This window comes from Limulus polyphemus, unplaced genomic scaffold (genome assembly GCF_000517525.1).
Source record: "Limulus polyphemus unplaced genomic scaffold, Limulus_polyphemus-2.1.2 Scaffold1905, whole genome shotgun sequence".
In the NCBI taxonomy this organism is placed as follows: Eukaryota; Metazoa; Arthropoda; class Merostomata; order Xiphosura; family Limulidae; genus Limulus; species Limulus polyphemus.
The window spans coordinates 102,915-122,524 of NW_013667515.1; the positions used below are offsets into that span (position 1 = coordinate 102,915).

A 19,610-nucleotide genomic window follows, 5' to 3' on the forward strand; every position below is an offset into this window, starting at 1 on the left:
TACATCAAATTCTTCTAAAATAACAATAGAAATTAGGATGTTTCAGCTTAAAAGTCACAGAAGTAGTTATAAGCGTTGCGGATATTAGAGATGCTTTTTGTGGTAATGGAAAACTATAGGATTATATCACTTTCACCCTGATCATCCCTCATATTATAGAACGACCACAAACGTCGTAAACTGAAACTAGCATTCGAAATAATTAAGTTATTAGCTCAATAAAGTATCAAGTAATCAATAAGTTTCCCATATCTATTACCGTAACATGAAAGATAGGTTGATTATTATCGAATTTAATTTAAGTACAACCTTGTAAATTTTAATAGTTACCCTACCTACTTTCAATATTACATTACTTCTATATTTAAGTATACCTTATGAAATGATTATCTACGTTTGTAAAACGAATTGTGTTACACATCTAATTCAAGTCGCTTCTAGATTTTCTGCATTATTGCGTAAAAACTCGAGTTTCATCGTAGCTCAAACTGCTTCCAGTAAATATCATCCAAGTTAAACATCATAAATGCATGGAAGTTAAATCACAGTTTAAGTAACACTGGTATCATATTCAAACATTTGTTGAGGGAGGAAGATAATGTTTCTAGATCAATTGTTTAAAATTATAGTTCTGTTTATATTAAATTTGAAAGATGGGAAGAAATATATAAAACTATTTACATCAACAAGGTTATCAAAGACAAAAGTGGTGGATAGTTTTATAACTAACTAGATCTACTTTTCAACAATGTTTTGTACGTAGATCAACGATGATGATACTAATAAATGTTAAATTAACCATTTTTTTTTCTCATCCAGAGCTGAAACTAATACTTGTACTTTACAGCCACATAATCATCATATCAGTTACGTATGAGATTTATAATTGAATCTTACAGTACACCGAAATATATCTGTAGATACCATTCTAATAGTAGGTAAAAACTAAATAGCGTGTAAAGTAACCTAAAATAAAATTTAGATCCATATATATGAGATTCTAAACTTTATATTAGATTTTTGTAGGTTACACGTTGTTTTAAATACACCAGTGTGGACCATAATAAAACGAGCCCAGGTGAGACAGAGACAAATTATAGCTCTGGGATATTAAATTATTATTATCTGGAAACACAAATTTAACACAATAAAGAAGCCTAATGTTGATTTGCAGTATTTTCTCACACGTTATGATGTAGTTTCCTCGTCTGTGGTGCTTTCTATGGAGGTACAGTGAACCCCACTGGACTTTTTATACAAGTTTATCTCACCTTATCATTGGACAATACGTACTGGAAGTATCCTGTTGGACATCCAGTTATAATTGCTGTTAACGTTTCTGATTTAAGTTGTTATTTTGCAGGGGAAACTATATCACCAAGTTCTGCCTTTCGGGAATCATAGAAATTTAACTTTTCCTCTATGTAAAGTCTGTGTAAATAAATATCACTATTGCTATATCATCACTTACATGTAGAACTGGTTTTTATTGGACAGAAGAAATTAAGAAAACTCTTTATTGTAAATACCAGATAATGAGTATTTCCGAAGTTTATAATTTTTTCATGTAAATCATCTAATTTTTTCAGATACCTTTTAAAAACTTAAACAAAAAGTTCGAAATAGCTTGCACACTGCAAAACTTCAGAGTCTTAACAAGCATAAATTTAATTCGGTGCTGAATGAGAAGCTATTCACCTGATTCCACACTAACCCTGGAAGAAGATCTGTTTCTATACTATACCTAAATTCATTTTCGGGCCACTGAAGAGAAAGGTAAAATGGTGTGTGTAGCATTTGTAAAATAGTATTCTACCTTAATGTCTGACTTTTCTAAGATTGTTACACGTTTCGGCCACTGGGGTATGCCTGAAGAGAAAGGTAAACTGGTGTGTGTAAAATAGTATTCTACCTTAATGTCTGACTTTTCTAAGATTGTTACACGTTTCGGCCACTGGGATATGTCTGAAGAGAAAGGTAAAATGGTTTGTGTAGTATTTGTAAAATAGCAAAAGTCAGACATTAAGGTAGAATTTAAAATTGTTACACATGTTATCCTTATCATCTCCACTGGAAGCACATACATAAATATATTTCTCAGCGAGACTACCATCTTTTTTGGCCGCCTTCACCACAGCCTACACATGCCTGAAGTTTTCATTCGATTATTGTAAGAATCTTACAAAAAAAAAACAAATCACTCTTAAAAAACATTTCGTGAACATAAGGATGATAAACGGCTTGTAATATTATTTCAGGTATTTGACATTTACAGACTATGATGAGACGTCCACATAAATCGATATGGAAAAGACAGCATTAATCTGATTCTTATATCAAGCTTTATATATATGCAAGCACACATACACATATAAATTTGTTCACAACTAGTTAGGTTAAACGTAATTGCTAAGGTCTAGTGTAGGATTTCCCAAACTTTCTCAGCACAAGTCCTTCCAGAAGATTTTGCATCCTGACTGAGGACTCCACACAATGAATATATAGTTACTGAGTACCTTAACAATATTGTGTATTTTGTGTATTTGCTATGACTCCCTGACACTTTCCTGTGGTCCCCAGATTGGGAAGCCCTGGTCTAGTGAAAATAAAACCTTTTTTTGTCATAAAGCATTTTTCATACTGATAAATTCAGTACATTAAATGCAATATAAAGATATAAAATCTTTGCGCCAATATGATATCTAAATTCTATGATCTTACTTACATACTACAACAAAATATATTGTCGCCCACTTTTGACATAATATCTACGCTTAAGCACAAAGTGAACAAATATGTAATGTATAAATATAATGGTTTCATATAAATTAACAATGATAGCAGTGTTACTATAATACATAAACTTGAAATATAAAGCCTTTAATAAATCATTGGTTTTTAATTTGTGTTGTGTAACGTTGATTTGTAAACGCATGTGTAGCTGTCGGCTGTATGTGCAAAAGTTTTATATAGGTCAGTAAAGTCAAATTAAGGAAGACAATAACTGATCAATTAAACAATCCAGTATTTTACCAACTATGTGGGTGAACAAGTAACCTTTATATTATAGATTTGAAGACTAATACTGTTATATTTCAGAAAAAAAGGCAGATTTGTGTCCTATATAAAACAGTTAATCTTGTTTGGATTATATGAAACATTTGCCTAAAAATTTTGTAATTTTGTGCATATCAAAATGCAAACTTGTTTATAATTTTTTAATTAAATATAAAGGAACGTGTATCTGTACAAAACAAACTTTATATATGTATCTAGACAAATTTATGTAACCACTAATATAACAAACTTGAACCAGTGTTCCTGGAATATTCTATAAATTGTAAACTATGACTCATCTCACAAGACCATGAACGACCGATCTTTACCTCATTAATATCAGATCGTGTGTGAAACGAATCAGTAGTGTTTTTTGCAGGTAAATTTTAAGGAGTTTAATTATTTTATATAAAAAAGTTCCGCTATAAAAGTAAAAAGTTTTGTCAACTTTAGCATGTGTAGCATGAGTTCTTTGTGTTTCAACAGTCTAGAGAAGGTCTAGTGTTTTATACTTGTATTTCAAAGTGAATCAGAAGTGTTCTGTAGAAAATAATAAAACTTTGATATCACATTGGATGCTATCCTTGTGACAAAACATAAAGTGGCAAGTATTGGTATTTATTTTACTTAGATTATATAATAGAAAAATCGTTTTTTGAAAAGTTTTCATTTGTGATGGGATTTTGTTGTAGAGTAAGTCATTCGTTTAGAAATCTGTTTACAAAGCAAAAGCATAATATTAGTGTTATGTGCTTCATTATATTTAGTTGGAGCAAAGTGTTCATATAGTGTTTAATAACTTGACGGTTAGATCAGAGGTAATAGGACATAATAAGGAAAACAGGGTTATGTAGGTTATGATAAATTAAATACAGTTAGACTGCCTATTTTTCATCAGAATATTACTTTTAGTTCATATGGTTTATACGTAAAAATCTAGAGTTTGAATATTCAATCTATAAAATTGCACGAAAGGGCTCTTCTTAAGAAAACACAGATTATAATTTAGACAAGTACATAGATAATCATATGTATAAAACAAGAATTAAGCTATAAAAATGGTCAAATTTTGATAAACAAAATATGCCACATAACGTAGATGATTTCATCCATAACCCTAAGAGTACATGTTGAACTAATCATCTCTTGGTTGTAATGTGTAGATCTATCCGGCCTCTGGTTCTACTCTGTGTAAATGTGGTGTCATAGGACACGTGACCCCAGCACTCAAAGAACACCTCTACCGGGCTGCAGCTTTTGATCTACCCCCCCCCCCCATTAATGCCCTCCAACAAACAATCACCAGTTATTAGCTTCAATCTGAACCTGAAACTAGTTATGCTTCGTGTATGCTATTTTTTCGTGCTAACAATTCTCGGGGACATCCGCTTACTTACTGCACCAATCACACGATGAAACATTTATCTCATCAACTTTCAATATTGCTGAAGAAAGACGGAAAGTATCAATTTTAAAGTTACATAAAATGTAGTAATTGATATAGTAACGAATTCTGAAAAGAATCTTATGATTATACTAAAAATCAGTATTACAGATTAACATTGTAGAATTACAATGTATAATTATATGATATTTTTATGACACACAAAAAATTCATGTAACTGATAACCCTATACTTATTTGAATACATTATACATACGGATAATTACAAACAGTACGTTGAACTGCTAAAACATAATGTATACCAAAGCTAGATGATTTTTAGTAGAATCGATACTTATGTCTGCTACTGAAAGCTACTTTGATTACTTTGACGAAAAACAAAAAACAACGAATATTTCATTCTTACCAACATGGAAATACAAACTGGACCAGAAAGTATCCATTCATAGTGACTGTCTTCAATCCAACAACTGCAATAAATGCGCAATTATTTTTTTTGTGTATGAACTAATTTGATGTTTCTCATAGTGATAAAAATCGACAAATTTAATTCTTCTAGCATAGACTATAAATTTTGACCAGGAGACGCATAGAAAGTGATTAGATGAAAATTAGGTGTATTTTACTTTTATGTATACCAAGAAAAAAAATCACGTACTTAAGTTACTACAAAATATTTTAAAGAAGTTATTTGAATGAAAAGACCAAGAAAGACATATCAGTCCGTGACTGAGCCCATTGATTAATCCGGGAAGTGAAACAATGCGTGGTTGTTATGTTATTTAAATACATAGTTTTAAGTAAGAATGGCTTCAGAGAAATGTATTCTTATCAACTTGATTCAAAATGAAATCAAACTTGATATAAAAACGAAATCTTTGTCTCTCCCGATATATAATAACAAAATTAGGTATATTTCTCGTTTACAGTGTAAATATTTATCAGCTTAAATACGGTAAAGAACTGTTGTATTATAAACTGTCATTTCTTAAGTGTGATTTTTATACACCCAGATAAACACAAAGCCTTAAAAACTGCCTTACAGCACGTAGATCTAAGTTAATTCTTCTAAACAATACTAACGCTGATCATTTACAAAAAAAAAAAAAAACGTAACGAAAATATTTTCTGATATGAATTCGAGATAATCTGATGTTCTAATATTGGTATTTGTAACCTTAACAGCACCATATGCACATATTGACTAAACAGCCAGGACAGAGATTAGTATGTGTGCAAAAGAACCAAAAATTCAAATTCAAGAATGCTAAATGTTAAAAAACACCCAAAATACTTTGAAAACATAAGAAAATAACAAAAAATCACCACAAATACCTCATAATCGTTAAAAAACATCGAAAATCTTAATCATTAAATTTTTGTTGTTACCCAGCCCTCCAAGTTTCAGATTTTGCTTCCCCACTTAAGGGTATGAGGTTTCAACCCCATATTACCACCATAGTGTTTGTGCTCCACTTGGAAGGACATTATTTTCGAAAATTTAAGGCGTCAACTTCAAATAAAGCACGACCAAAAATCATCAAAAAAGTAAATTATGTCGAAAAAATGCTCAAATTCTAGGAATTAAACTAAAATAACCCTATCGACAAAATAACTATAATTTATATTTATCTCTTTTTAATTGTTTTACAAATGGCTTATTGGAAATATTCTTTTTTAAAGACAGTATTAAAGGATATTCCAGCATAACTATGAATTGTAATTTTTTGGTTTCATCATGTTTGTTTTTAATAAACTCTAAAAATATTTTAGAATATTTCGATATACTTTTTCCTTCGCTATATTCTCTATATAGACATAATTAATCTTTGTCTTTAATATTCAGATAGTTGATATCTAGTTTTTTATAATTCCGAATGTTATGTTTTTTCTCTTAAAAAAAAAAAATTCAATTCTAAATCATTAGGCTTTGGAATAAATTATTGTTAATTTGAGTAAAACCATTAGTAAATGCAAGACAATAATTCCTTAACGAAAGCATTATCTACACTTAAAAATGGTTATTTAGAAATACAAGAATTATGAAATTATTAATATACTAGGCTGTGGATATCATCAATAGAAGAGGAAATTGTAGCAGTCAATCGTCCAAAAGATAGCGCCATCTATACTTACAAATCTAACTTGAAATCTCAAATTTAATTATATGAGTATTTTGATTACTTTCACAGTCTTTCACTCCGTTACAAACAAAGGTAAGATCTTGTATTTCATTCATTACCTTAATATTTTTCTCAGTTAAATGTTCATTAAATCAATCAGGTATAAGTATTTGGAATTCGGTTGTAGTATTGAAAGCATCTTCTAATGCTTTCAATTCTCTTTTCTTTTCTTGAACTTCTTTTAGAGGAATAGCTTGAGATTCCATTTTCGATTTACTGTTTTGTGAAAATCTAATATTTATTCCTCGTATCTTAATTTACTTAAAACTTGTATTTCTTTCTCATTTCTTTGCTTAAATTTGCTGTTTGTTTTAATAAACGTACTTACTTTTTATCTTCTTCATCGATCATTTACTTACGATTAACATATAGTTGAAAGTATCTAACTTATAGTTTAATTTATAGCATAGCATAACAATAAAGGGCAGAAAAGGATTTTTTGGTCCATATAGGCTATTTTATCTACTAAATTAAACTAAAGCTTGAAAAAGAAATATCAAAGACAGCTCTTATTATTTAAGTATTTATTTAGCTTTCCCTTAAATTAACTGCATCAACCACATCCAAAGACAATCCATTCCAGAAGCTAACCTCCTTGTTAGAAAAATATATCTGTATAAGCTAGCTGAAGATAATTTCTTCTCTGCAAAAATTTATATTTATGTTTCCTAGTCTTATCATTCGCACTAGTAAATATAAACATTATATATACCCTTCACAATCTTAAACACTACAATAAGACCCCTCTAACTCTTTTTTTTTTTCAAGAGAAAACAAGTTCAGATATCTTAACCTATCCTCACATGATAACCTTTCCATCTCAGGTAGTTGAAAGTATGTAACTTATAGTTAAAAGTATATAGTTTATAGTTGAACTTACAGTTAAAAGCATATAACTTATAGTTAAAAGTATATGGCTTATAGTTGAGCTTAGAGTTAAAAGTATTGAACTTATAGTTGAACTTAAATACCGAATTTCTGACAATGTCTCTGAGCCCCCTTATATTAAGGGACCCTATTTTAAGGCCCTCTAATACGTTTTAACCTTTACTATCAATATTGTATTATCTTAGGATTTTATTGATCAACGGATCAAAGTAAAACGTTTTATATCCATCATGACATTCTATAGGTTTTAACTTCTCGTAATATACAATAAACTTTTCCAGTATTGTTTCGTTTTTATTGGATTTACTTTATTTTATAGAATATTCAATTTGTAAATAGTCACAAGTTTTTTATGCAAAAATGAATAATTCATATGCTTACCTTTGCAGAAGATAAAAAAACTGATGAAACATGTCTCTTACTGATTGGATTTTTATTAAGTTATTAAAGTAGTTCATTCCATATTTTACTTTAGAATAAGGTTTCTTGTTTATGCTATAACAATGATAACATATGTTATAGAAAGCTGATATTGTTGTACATATACCAAAAAAATCCTGTGTCTTCACTTCTTTTATGTACTCTTTAATTTTATATGCTGCCTCAGCATTTTCAATTGTTCTATTTGTTTAAAAAAGTTGTTCAAAATAATCAAATGTATTATTTTTGGTATCTGATAGTCCTTCCATTTATTTATTAAAAATTGAAAAGAAGCAAAAAGTGTATTCTTTGTAAAATTGAAAACCCCTCAATAAATTTAATAAAATTAATATGATTAAATATTGTCTTAGATTTTGGTGCAAATGTGTTAGTGGTTATCAGAAAACTAAAAATGAAAAAGTACAATGTGAATTGGTGAGCAAATTGTTAAAACGCATTTCGAAAAGTAGAGGGAAACCTCCATTCATAGAAAGAGATTGAATAAATTTAAAAAGTGTTCTAAATGTAAGAAAGAGAAATCGCCTGATTATATTCATAAAAAATGAAAATAATGGTGGTTTTAATTTTGTATGTAATTATGATAAAACCAAAACTAAAATATGTAAAAAAATGGAATGTGAAAGTGCAATGAAAATTGTTAAATTATTGCATGAAGAACACAAAATACGTTATGCACTACAAAAGGAATGCAGCAAAAAATAGGTCTATATTAATAAATTTATTACTAATAAATAGAGCGAGTACTTTTATTTAAAACTTTAGAATTGTTGAAAGAGTTCGTTAGGCAAAGAAGATATAGTTCTTATTCTAAACTTAGAAAAGATGATTTATAAAGTTTCATATCGATGAGATTCAAAGAGAAATATTTTCTAGAGATTAAGATTTTAATAGAAAAACTATTTGTTAAACCAAAGAAAGCTATAGAAAGACAAATAAAATGTAATGCAAGTAGAAAATATTACAAACCGTCTTATAAGAAAAACTCATGTTGAAAATAAAGAGTATAAGAAAGCATTAAATAAAAATTAAACTATTCAAGAAATAAAGACAATCTATAAAGGTCGTTTGAAAATTTAATCAATAAGTAATATTAATATTTATATCGATGCACAGAAGTGTTGTTTAATATAGAAAATATTGTTCTTCATAAAACTGATGAGTTAAGATGCAAAAATAATTTTTAAATTAATGTTAAATTACATTATGTTTATCGTAATCAAGAATAATTTTTATTCAAAACTAAAAATGAATAATTCTGAGGTTGTGTAATTTGGAAGATTTTTATGCAGATGCTGTTATCAAAGTTTTTTGAGAAATGAATAAGTTTGAAGCAAGAGATTCTTAATGGGTCTTAGAAATCTTAGACAATTTAAGACTTCGAATCAATAAATATTATCCATTAAGAGGTTCATCACACATCGAATTACCTAAAAAGATACAAGATAAAAAGCTGTGTTAAATATTAAAAATTAATGTCAAGAATGTTTCATGTATTATGTATCAGAATACTTGTATCCATTAGATAGAAAAAAATCCCATTTTAGAACGAATTATTAATTATAATAAACCAGAACAACTGAAAGATCAAAGAAGCACTTAAAAGAATTTATTCCCTTGTTGTAGTAAATGACATTTCAAAATTTGAAAAAAAATTGAATATTTCATTAAATATATACAGTTATGAAAAATAACGTATTATTGATCCTTAAATATATTTAAGTATATTTAAAAATAAACTAGAGTGGCGAGTTAATATCTTATATATATATAATTGGTAAAATTAATGCACAATGTTGTCTTATCAAAGACTTATCTCGATTAATTAAAAGACAAAAGCATTAATGAAAAATATGTATATATATATATATATATATTACTTTTATTCAGAATTCAGATTGAACTCGGAACGCTGACCTCTGGAAAGTATTCAAATGCTTCGATAACTCAAATTAGGCCACGTTTCTTCTAATTTTCTGAATTTTAAGTTACAAATTTAAAAACTGATAAAATCATGTGCTATGTTGGTTATGTCAAATAAATTACTCATGAAACTGAAGTAGCCATAATAAATAAGATAAACAATAGCTAGACATGAAAAATAATAACATATAGTCTGTAATATAAAATGTCGGTATAGCAGTTTTTAAGTCACAGTTTTATGACTTTGGTTACTTTTCTTTTCAAAGATCAATTCTTTATGGAAGCAACTAGTGTAACATACTGAAAATTAAGATTTGTTATATCTATAGCATTATGACTATATATTTCATTGAAATTAGTCAGATAAAAGCTTTTGATTACTGTGTTTCTTAATCTTTAAAGCCAATCTTTGTTAAATTTCTAAGTGGCTAAAATGCTAATTTTTTTTACCATGCTTACAATTTGTTTAACACTTTTAAGGCCCTTTACTTGCAATGTTATATTTAAATAGTGGAATTAATGATGGGAGGTTGAAACGTGCAATTCCATTACTTACGACTCAGGTCATTGTGAAGTGATTTAATAGTTTTTAATTTATTCATAAACATTGAATACTGATATTCAAGAAATCTTAAGATACTCTGTCTTGTAATTAAGGAGTATAATATACTTTAAGGAGGACTGTATAAATATTGAACAGGTCTACTAGAGTACTTTGTTGGTAACTGTTTCTATTGGTGAAGAGTTTTTATCTTTATGTACATTTAATAATTGTAAAACGCTTGGACTGAAACATAAGTTACGGTCATTAGCTCCTGTAGAGTAAAAATAAGTTACAATTTAAAATGATCTAAAATAGAATAGTTTACTCTGATATGCAAAATGTCTAAAGATGTATCTTCAAATTTAAACAAAAAGTTAAAGTTTAAATAAAATAGTTGTCTACTATATATATTAAATAAAATAAAATAATTACTAACTCTTTCCAAAAATTATAAGTATCTTTTGCGTTTTAAACAAAAAAATAACAACACTTTTAGAAATTAAAATAATAATTATGATGAAAAAAATACGACCACATCGGTTGTTAATAATGAAAAAAGAACTTTAATTCTGGAGTATTCTGGTAACGAAAACCGGTTTTTAGCGTTGTAAGTCCGCAGACATACTGCTCTGCCACTGGGGGCACAATTACATTAACTAATATATTTAAATATAGAATCTTGATATAGATAATGATGAATGAAAATACGAGTATCCTAATGTAATAAAAAATGGGATGCTTTGATATTAGCTACGAATTAAATAAACATTTTAAATATTATTTTACAGGAATTCATAAAAGATAAATACTGGCTATAATAAAATGCTCCAACAACATAAAATTAGAAACACTGTTTACTGAAACATAGTACTTCTTCGATCGTCTAGTTGTGTTTCAGAATCACAAGTAAAGAACTCTATTTTATAAGTATGCGAGATCACTGACGTTTACTTACAAATTAGTGTCACGAGATTGATAGCTTCTTACTGCTGTGTATACGATGATCAGGATCATGGGAGTACCTGCGGATGTGAGAAAATACATATTATGAAAAATAAAACTTATTCCTTCATATTTACACATACGCATAGATGAATAATATTCCATTGTATGTATTTTGCACAAATGCTTGTTAAATAAAACTAATATAGGAAGCTACTATGAAAATTTCTTGATTATATTTAATTTTTTTAGTTCGGTAAGAAAAAAATGAAGCATTCTTTCATTTTGGAGTTAGATGTTTAATGACAATGTATTATATATTAAAACAAAGCCTGTGCCTATATGGTGAAAGACCCCGAAAATTATAAACAATAACTAAGCTTTTCTATTACACCTAAAACTAACTTATTAGACCTCATTATTTACAATTTAATTTCATACAAAGAGCATAAAATAATAGCTTTATTACTCAAGATTTAAAGGGATGAAATAAAGTTTGAGCATCATATAATTTGAATGAAATATTTGTCAATACTCTCAGAAGAGAACTACGTTGTTTGAACAGTTAAAACGAAATCACTGCTTTTGGTAATGCTTTTAACCATAAAAAATAAAATCTGTTTTTAGAATCTTTTAGGAGGTTGGGCTTTTAGACAAAATATTTATATTTTGAGCACTGGAAACAAGAACATTCCACTTTTATTTTAGAAATTCACACACACACACACAAACTAAATCAAATAAAAGTTTGAAGCCTAATTACTCAGAAAGATTTTTTTTTCAAGAAACCGACTGGAATGTCTTAGACTCATTTATTAGAGAATCTAGAGTCACATAACCAGCTTTTGTTTTATACCTAAAACTGGAGAAAGTAAATCATTAAAATTCCAATACATTTTTGCTCAAATAAAATAACAAGTATGGTTTAATCTGAAAACTTCTCTAGTCATGTCATCAACGAACAATCAGAATTAAAGAAACAACAATACAGCAAGATGCAAAACGATCTTTTCTCAGACTATCGTAAAAGTGTTCCGAAATAGATCCAAAGCAGATACGAACATTTGATCCATTGCAAAACAAATGTGGTAGCAAACGCATTTCGGAATTATAAAAACAAAATTTGGATAAAAGACTAGCTTATCAACTTCGATATTTATCGAACCTTTAAATGTATTTTGATCGTAGATCTTTTGAAATTTATATAGTATCCACATAATTGTGACTTACAAAACGAATTATAAAAGAAACATATACTAAACATCAATTAAAAACTTAGCGGCTTTGTGCATAACGTAATGATTGTTATTATTTACATAAAATTAGCAAATTTTACTTCAAATTTGTAATTGTAAGCTCGAATAACTCTTTAAACTCTTAAAGGAGATCATTAAATACGACTGGTGGTTTTGATTAGCGAAAAATAAGTTAAACTAGAAAAATCGTGTTACCTTACCCCATCCAAGAACGTAGAACCATGTCATGATTTTCTTCTCGGCAACAAAAGCTACAACCAGTAAAGTATGCAAGTAGAGACCTTCACAAAACATCCACAAGTAATTGCAGACAAGAAAGTATCGTACTATAACGTGAAGTACTTGGCAAGCAGGCTAAACACACACAGTAAAACGTATCACAAGTGATAACAATTGACTGTATGTATAGTCAATGAAATGATATTTCACATCTTTTAAAAGTTATACATTACCAATTACAAATACAAAACATTAGTCATAACATGTTCTGTTATTTTTACTTAATAGTCTAGAATGTTCTGGGATCCTTAAGTGGTTGTAAATAATTAAGGATTTTTTTTGAGGAGTGAAAGCTATATCATAAACTTTTCGCCAAAATGTTTTTTTGCAATTTTCTAAGAAATGATAAGAAAGACTATACTAATAAACTTATTTTGAGATGATGTTAGTGGGGTTAATTCAGAGCATCTTCTTTGTAGAAGTTTTCGTTCATTTTCTTTAAACAACTACAGGATAATTACATCTGTTTTCACTACTGCTTTTAAGTACATCTCTCCCTTGTTTTAATCATTTATTTCACAACATATAGGAATAACAAACCAAGTACAGGCGTAAAATACAGTTTCAGAAATAAACGTTAAAAGCCTATCAATGGGGTGTCCTTTATTTTTAACTATTTCATAGTTAAAATCAAACTTCTAGGGTACAGGAGATTAGTAGATTTTGATTTTATAGCTAATATTAAATCTGTATGGTACAGAATATTTTTTCAGCTATAATAATACGATACCATCTGCGGATCCAACCGATTGTGTAGAACTTGTAACTATTGACTTTGTTGGCTAGAGGGTTCCTAATAGAAATACTTTATAAAACTATTTTTAATTTACTTTACAGAACATTTACTTTGTAAATGATAATACATCTGTTACATTTTACTTAGATAAAATATCTTCCACATACAAATTTTATCTTTCGTGACAATTTCAACACGGTGATTTATTATCTTATTACCATTCAACAGTTAGTAGTGATTTTTACTTCTTGTAATATGTATAGTAGTGAGTATCCAAAGTAACTCCAAAAATATGAAATACATATTTTCGTAAAGAAAGCAAAGAACCAGACTTTAAAGGTCGCAATTTGCCGATAAAGACTAACATACTCCATTTTCCAACACCACCTGTGGTCGCTGAACAACTTCAATATACCAAATTATCCACATAATGTTGTTGACAACAAAAGATATGAAAAGATTCTTATGGATGGTAACTCTGGTGCAGCGAAGAGATCTAAATTACGAGATTAGAATAATTATTTTACATACAAAAAATTCTTTGATGTATTTGAAACATATCAAATGAAGTTAAATACTTCGTAAAAATGATTATTCAATTATAATGGAAAACTTTCAGCATGATTTTAGAACATATGCTTGTTTTATTTGTAAATTCACTTTAAAGAACATACACTATTTCTTTTGAAAATTATTTAAAATGTTATGCTTAACAAAACTATATTTACTTTATATAGAAATTACTCCGTAAATAGTAGAACATGTTACACTTTAACCGTTTTATCATCAGTAGATTTAAACTGTACAAATGGTGCAATAACAGTTTGAAAAACATATTTCTTGCCTAAATCACATTTAACATATTTCTTGCCTATATTACATTTAACATATTTCTTGCCTGTATTACATTTAATACATTTCTTGCCTATATTACATTTAACATATTTCTTGCCTAAATTACATTTAACATATTTCTTGCCAATATTACATTTAACATATTTCTTACCTAAATTACATTTAACACTGCAGTTTAAAACTGCAGTTGCAGAGTGTTTTCCAAATTAGTAGTGGGTCATTAAAATCATCACATTTTGAAAATTTCAGCTATAATTTGTTTCATGATTAGAAAACATGTATCCTATTTATGTTCTAGTGTAGAACTCATAAGATAATCAAACTTCAAACAAAAAGTACTAAGTTAAATAAATTATAAAGTTTGCATTTCATAACAAAATCCTGTAGAAGTAGAGCTCAGAGTCGGCACTCACTTATTGCAAAGCCACTACATATTATGTCAGCATACAAGATTTGATCTGTGGATGGTGTACAGCACTTAGAAATGTAGATCATATACACCATGATGTATGTAAAACATATATATATTCGTCACATATATCACGTGTCTTCTTCAAACAGAATACATTTAGAGAAAACATTTTATGGTTACAATGTTGAGTAATTTTCATGTGTAACTGACATACTTGAAATAAAAAAAGATGATCAAAGACAGTATCAAAGCCACTACGGAAACAGAATAACCACCAATATACAAGTTATTTATACGTTGACGAAACTGTAAGAAAAAAAGAGACAAAATATTTAATTAGTCTACTGTTCATTCCATGAAGAACTTAATTGTGTTTTTCACAACTTTTATAATAAGTATATAGAACGTTTTGGGCGTTTAAAACCAGTGATCTTAATTTCCATATTATTGTTTTATTCTCGCTACCAAGCTTTTATTCGAAGATTTCTAAGACACTTAATATCTTTATTTAACGTTAATATGAAGCAGCAAAAATTTCCTTACTAACACTTTCTGTTTACAATATTAACCCCATTGATTGTATGTTTATCTTTTCTTACAAAACACAGAAACACGTTTTGCTTCTTCAGAGCCACAACCTATATCTTTCTCATAAAATTTTTATATAAATAACTTATGTTCCACACGCAAGATTTATCTTTCGTGAAAATTTCAAAACGATGAATTATTATTTAATTGTGACTCAATAGTTAGTAGTAGTTTTGACTCTTTATAACTTATCCAGAAGTACGGAATACATATCTTCATAAAGAAAGTAAACTTTAGAAGCGTTTTCAGAATACTGAACGACAAATAAGCTAATTGTTACTTTTCAGTAAATCGTATTTCTCTAAGACTGCTCTCCAACTGACGCACATTGTACTTGGAATGTCATAGAAAATCGTTATATGTTTTTTGTTAGGAAAACTTGTACCAAACGTCTAACTTACCCATGAAAATAAAGGAAACAGGAAAGTAAACGTAACTGGATATTGTACTAAAACATGTCAGAGGATCAACTTTGATAGATTATTTCATATTATACCAAACGTGTCATGAGTATATTAATGTTTGCGTTAACTGTCTTATAATTGCATTAAGCTAGTCATGTCAGTTTATTTAGAGAAAATATCTTAACTCAGAGCTAAAGAAATAAAAGTATATCACTTGAATAACTGCATTTTTATAACTTCGAAACTTAAACATACCAGTAATGAAACATATAAGTTTCTAGAAATCCATCCACTCTCTAAAAAACAAGGTTATTATTTAGATCTATTATTTTGTACGATAAACATTAAAAGCACAAAACATGAATAATGATATGGAGTATATATGCAAAAATATTTTATCATTTTTATTTCGTTTTATAACGGTAAAAAATAAAAAATAAAAACAAACCTTCAAATCTTCTCTGTCCACACAGGTGGTGTAGTTAGACCAAGTTTTATTGGTAACAGGGTGTTGAAACCAGCTGCCGTCTTTTTGGCAAAACTTATAAGCGAGGCCTACAAATGACAAAAGGTTAATGCATTTTGTTTGCAAAGAAAATCATCCCTATCTATACTGATGCCTATTTATGCAAACCAAGCCTTAATTACAGACAGTGCAAGTCTTCCCTATTTGAGATCTGGTTCCTGTTCATCGATTACACTAATCATTACAATTCTCGTTTTTCATCGAATGAGTAACTTTGTATGAGTTACACTGACCACTTTAAGGTTTTTGTAAATTACGGTCAACTATAGTAATCTAATAAAACTGTTTTAAAATTGAAATTTTACACTTTCGCTTAATACGTAAACAACCTGTAAAATTCTAAATTACATACAAAATAGGAAAAACGAGCTACAATCAAAGTGACACTAAAACAGAATCAGAAACGATTTACAGTTCCAAGGTAAAAAAAATATAAAGCAGTAGCATAAATTATGATGCAGATAATAAATATACATATACAATCCTTACACAGTGAAGATCAGTATAAATAAAGGAATAGAATTAATAGTTAACACTTACTAAATAACTATAAGCCGATCAATTAAAATTCTCCATTTAAACTGTAAAAACCTAAAAAAAGTTTATGATAATATAAAAATAACTTTCTTAGACTTCCACCTATTTTATAATACATAGAATTTCCTTTTTGCCTCTATCTAATTAAACAAAAGTACGCATATAACCCGAAATAGTGTCTTCCATTTTATAATGATATTAAAACAATTATTAAAATCCATTACAGAGAGATGAACTTATTAAACATAAGTGGTTTGAATAAATAAATATAATCGCAATGGAAAACTTATTTCAAAGCCAACACAGAAATCATTGTTAAAATAAAGAAACAAATTTCTTTTAGTGTTCATTAATGTCATCTTTAAATTAAACACGTTACGGTAAAATATTAATGAACTCCATTTATATTAAAAAACAAGAAATATACTGTGTCATACATTATACAGTTTAAGATTAGAGAAAAAACATTGTCAGTTTGAATGGCAATACGATGAGAATACAGAAATACCCGGAAGTTTTTAGAAGAGGATCGACACAGTAACAGAAAAGCACCAGAAGGTTTCATGTAATTTATCAAATTTCTAAATATATAAACAACTGTACAAGACATTTCATTCTTTTTATTGATGAAATGAGGATTCAATCAAACAGTTATACAAATTATAATCAAGATAATTAGAATATAGAATAGATGCTTAACACTGGATCCGAGCGTAACCTGTTTGTTAGCGTATTGAACTGGGAATATAAGAATTTCGGGTTCGATCTTTAGTGCTACCCAGCACTCTTCTTACTTTCAGCTGTGGGTGCGTTATATTAGTCACAGTCAATCTCTCTCTTTGGTGTAAGTAGTTACTTCAGGGTAGAGAGGGGTTGAGAAGGGTGCTGACGACCAACTGGTTCCCCTCTGTTCCACAAATCAAAATTAGGGACGATTGTGTTTGGATCACAGAGGTCTTTTACCTGTCTGTTCAGCCCTTTGTGTGCATAAGATGTCGTTCAGGTGAAAAAACAAACATGTTTATACTGTGTTTTAATAAATACTTATTATCATTATTTTACTGTTAACAGTTTTAATTCAATTAATAGGATTCGTTTATAAAAATACTTCCAAAAATTTAATATTTAAGATGGTAAGTGCTATTTGACCTGTTTTCTTTTTCAGTAATTAGATAGACCTACCTCCCCAGTGACAGGAAACGTTTAAGTTAATCTATAAATTTAAATTATTTCATGGACTTTAAAAAAGTTAATTGTGTTGCACTCTTGTTCTCTCTCAGGGCCAAAGCTCTGAGCTACTTATACCGCCTACCACGAAAAGTAATTCTTGAGCATTTCAGTCATGCTAAGAGCCGCTCAACAATAACATACGGTAAATCTACACTTTTATTATTTAAGTTACATCACATTCTGAAATGTGAATGATAATGTGATTAATTCCTAACAACTTTGCGTGGAATATCCTGCTTTATAAATAAAATATGGCATCAACATTATTCTTGCCTGTTCTTCCGTCATTTCAAAAGTGCTTTGTCTGCGTGCGCAGCTTTTCAAACGTAGCGCGAGAAACGGCTGCCAAAAAAAGAAGACAGACGGTTCGCAATAGATATATAAGATTTTAAAGTTTAAATTTAATAAATATGTGGGAACATAGAATGGGTGGATAATTAAATACCTCAACGTAAACAAAACACCATAAGAACCGTTTAAAGTATGGCTATCATTATGATGTAACTCTTAATTTTTATTGAAGGAAAAAAATATTCGTGTAGCGAGTCTGTTAAATGATCTACAGCTAAAGGACATAACACTACGATAAAAGAAGCATTAATATTCTCCAAGAAAGTGTTTAAACTCACAAAGGCAAAACAAAGGCTAAAGCTACGTCAAAGAACATGCTGACCAAAAATAACCATAACGAGGAAGCAGAGAATACCTCATTGTCCCGTTGATTAGATAACAAAAAGGATTTGAAAATGATAAATGCTCACAACTGAAAAGTTTACAAAATTCCAGCCACACCTCAAACTGAGTCCGATTAACGATGAGAGAAGGTAACTTTGAAGGGCATCACAAAACACTGTAAAGTGTATCCGATTGACGATGGGGAAGGTAACTTTGAAGGACATCACAAAACATTGTAAAGTGTATCCGATTGACGAAGGGGAAGGTAATTTGGAAGGACATTGTAAAGTGTATCCGATTGACGATGGGGAAGGTAACTTTGAAGGGCATCACAAAACATTGTAAAGTGTATCCGACTGACGATAGGGAAGGTAACTTTGAAGGACATCACAAAACATTATAAAATGTATCCGATTGACGATGGGGAAGGTAACTTTGAAGGACATCACAAAACATTGTAAAGTGTATCCGTTTGACGATGGGGAAGGTAATTTGGAAGGACATTGTAAAGTGTATCCGACTGACGATGGGGAAGGTAACTTTGAAGGGCATCACAAAACATTGTAAAGTGTATCCGACTGACGATGGGGAAGGTAACTTTGAAGGACATCACCAAACATTGTAAAATGTATCCGATTGACGATGGGGAAGGTAACTTTGAAGGACATCACCAAACATTGTAAAATGTATCCGATTGACGATGGGGAAGGTAACTTTGAAGGACATCACCAAA

The 19,610-nt window shown here is 29.1% G+C and overlaps 1 protein-coding gene across 2 annotated transcripts in view; it reads right to left on the reverse strand.

The window, feature by feature from the left end:
- The window catches only part of LOC106465312 (calcitonin gene-related peptide type 1 receptor-like), a 91,876-nt gene that overhangs the window by 8,884 nt on the left and 63,382 nt on the right, over positions 1 to 19,610 (reverse strand). For both annotated transcript variants that reach the window (XM_022393182.1, XM_022393183.1), the window contains 6 exons: positions 16,358 to 16,464; positions 15,132 to 15,223; positions 14,020 to 14,146; positions 12,836 to 12,989; positions 11,393 to 11,459; positions 4,868 to 4,931 (listed from right to left, as the gene is read on the reverse strand). In XM_022393182.1, coding sequence (XP_022248890.1) covers positions 4,868 to 4,931; positions 11,393 to 11,459; positions 12,836 to 12,989; positions 14,020 to 14,146; positions 15,132 to 15,223; positions 16,358 to 16,464 — 611 coding nt within the window. The remainder of the gene's footprint in view (positions 1 to 4,867; positions 4,932 to 11,392; positions 11,460 to 12,835; positions 12,990 to 14,019; positions 14,147 to 15,131; positions 15,224 to 16,357; positions 16,465 to 19,610) is intronic.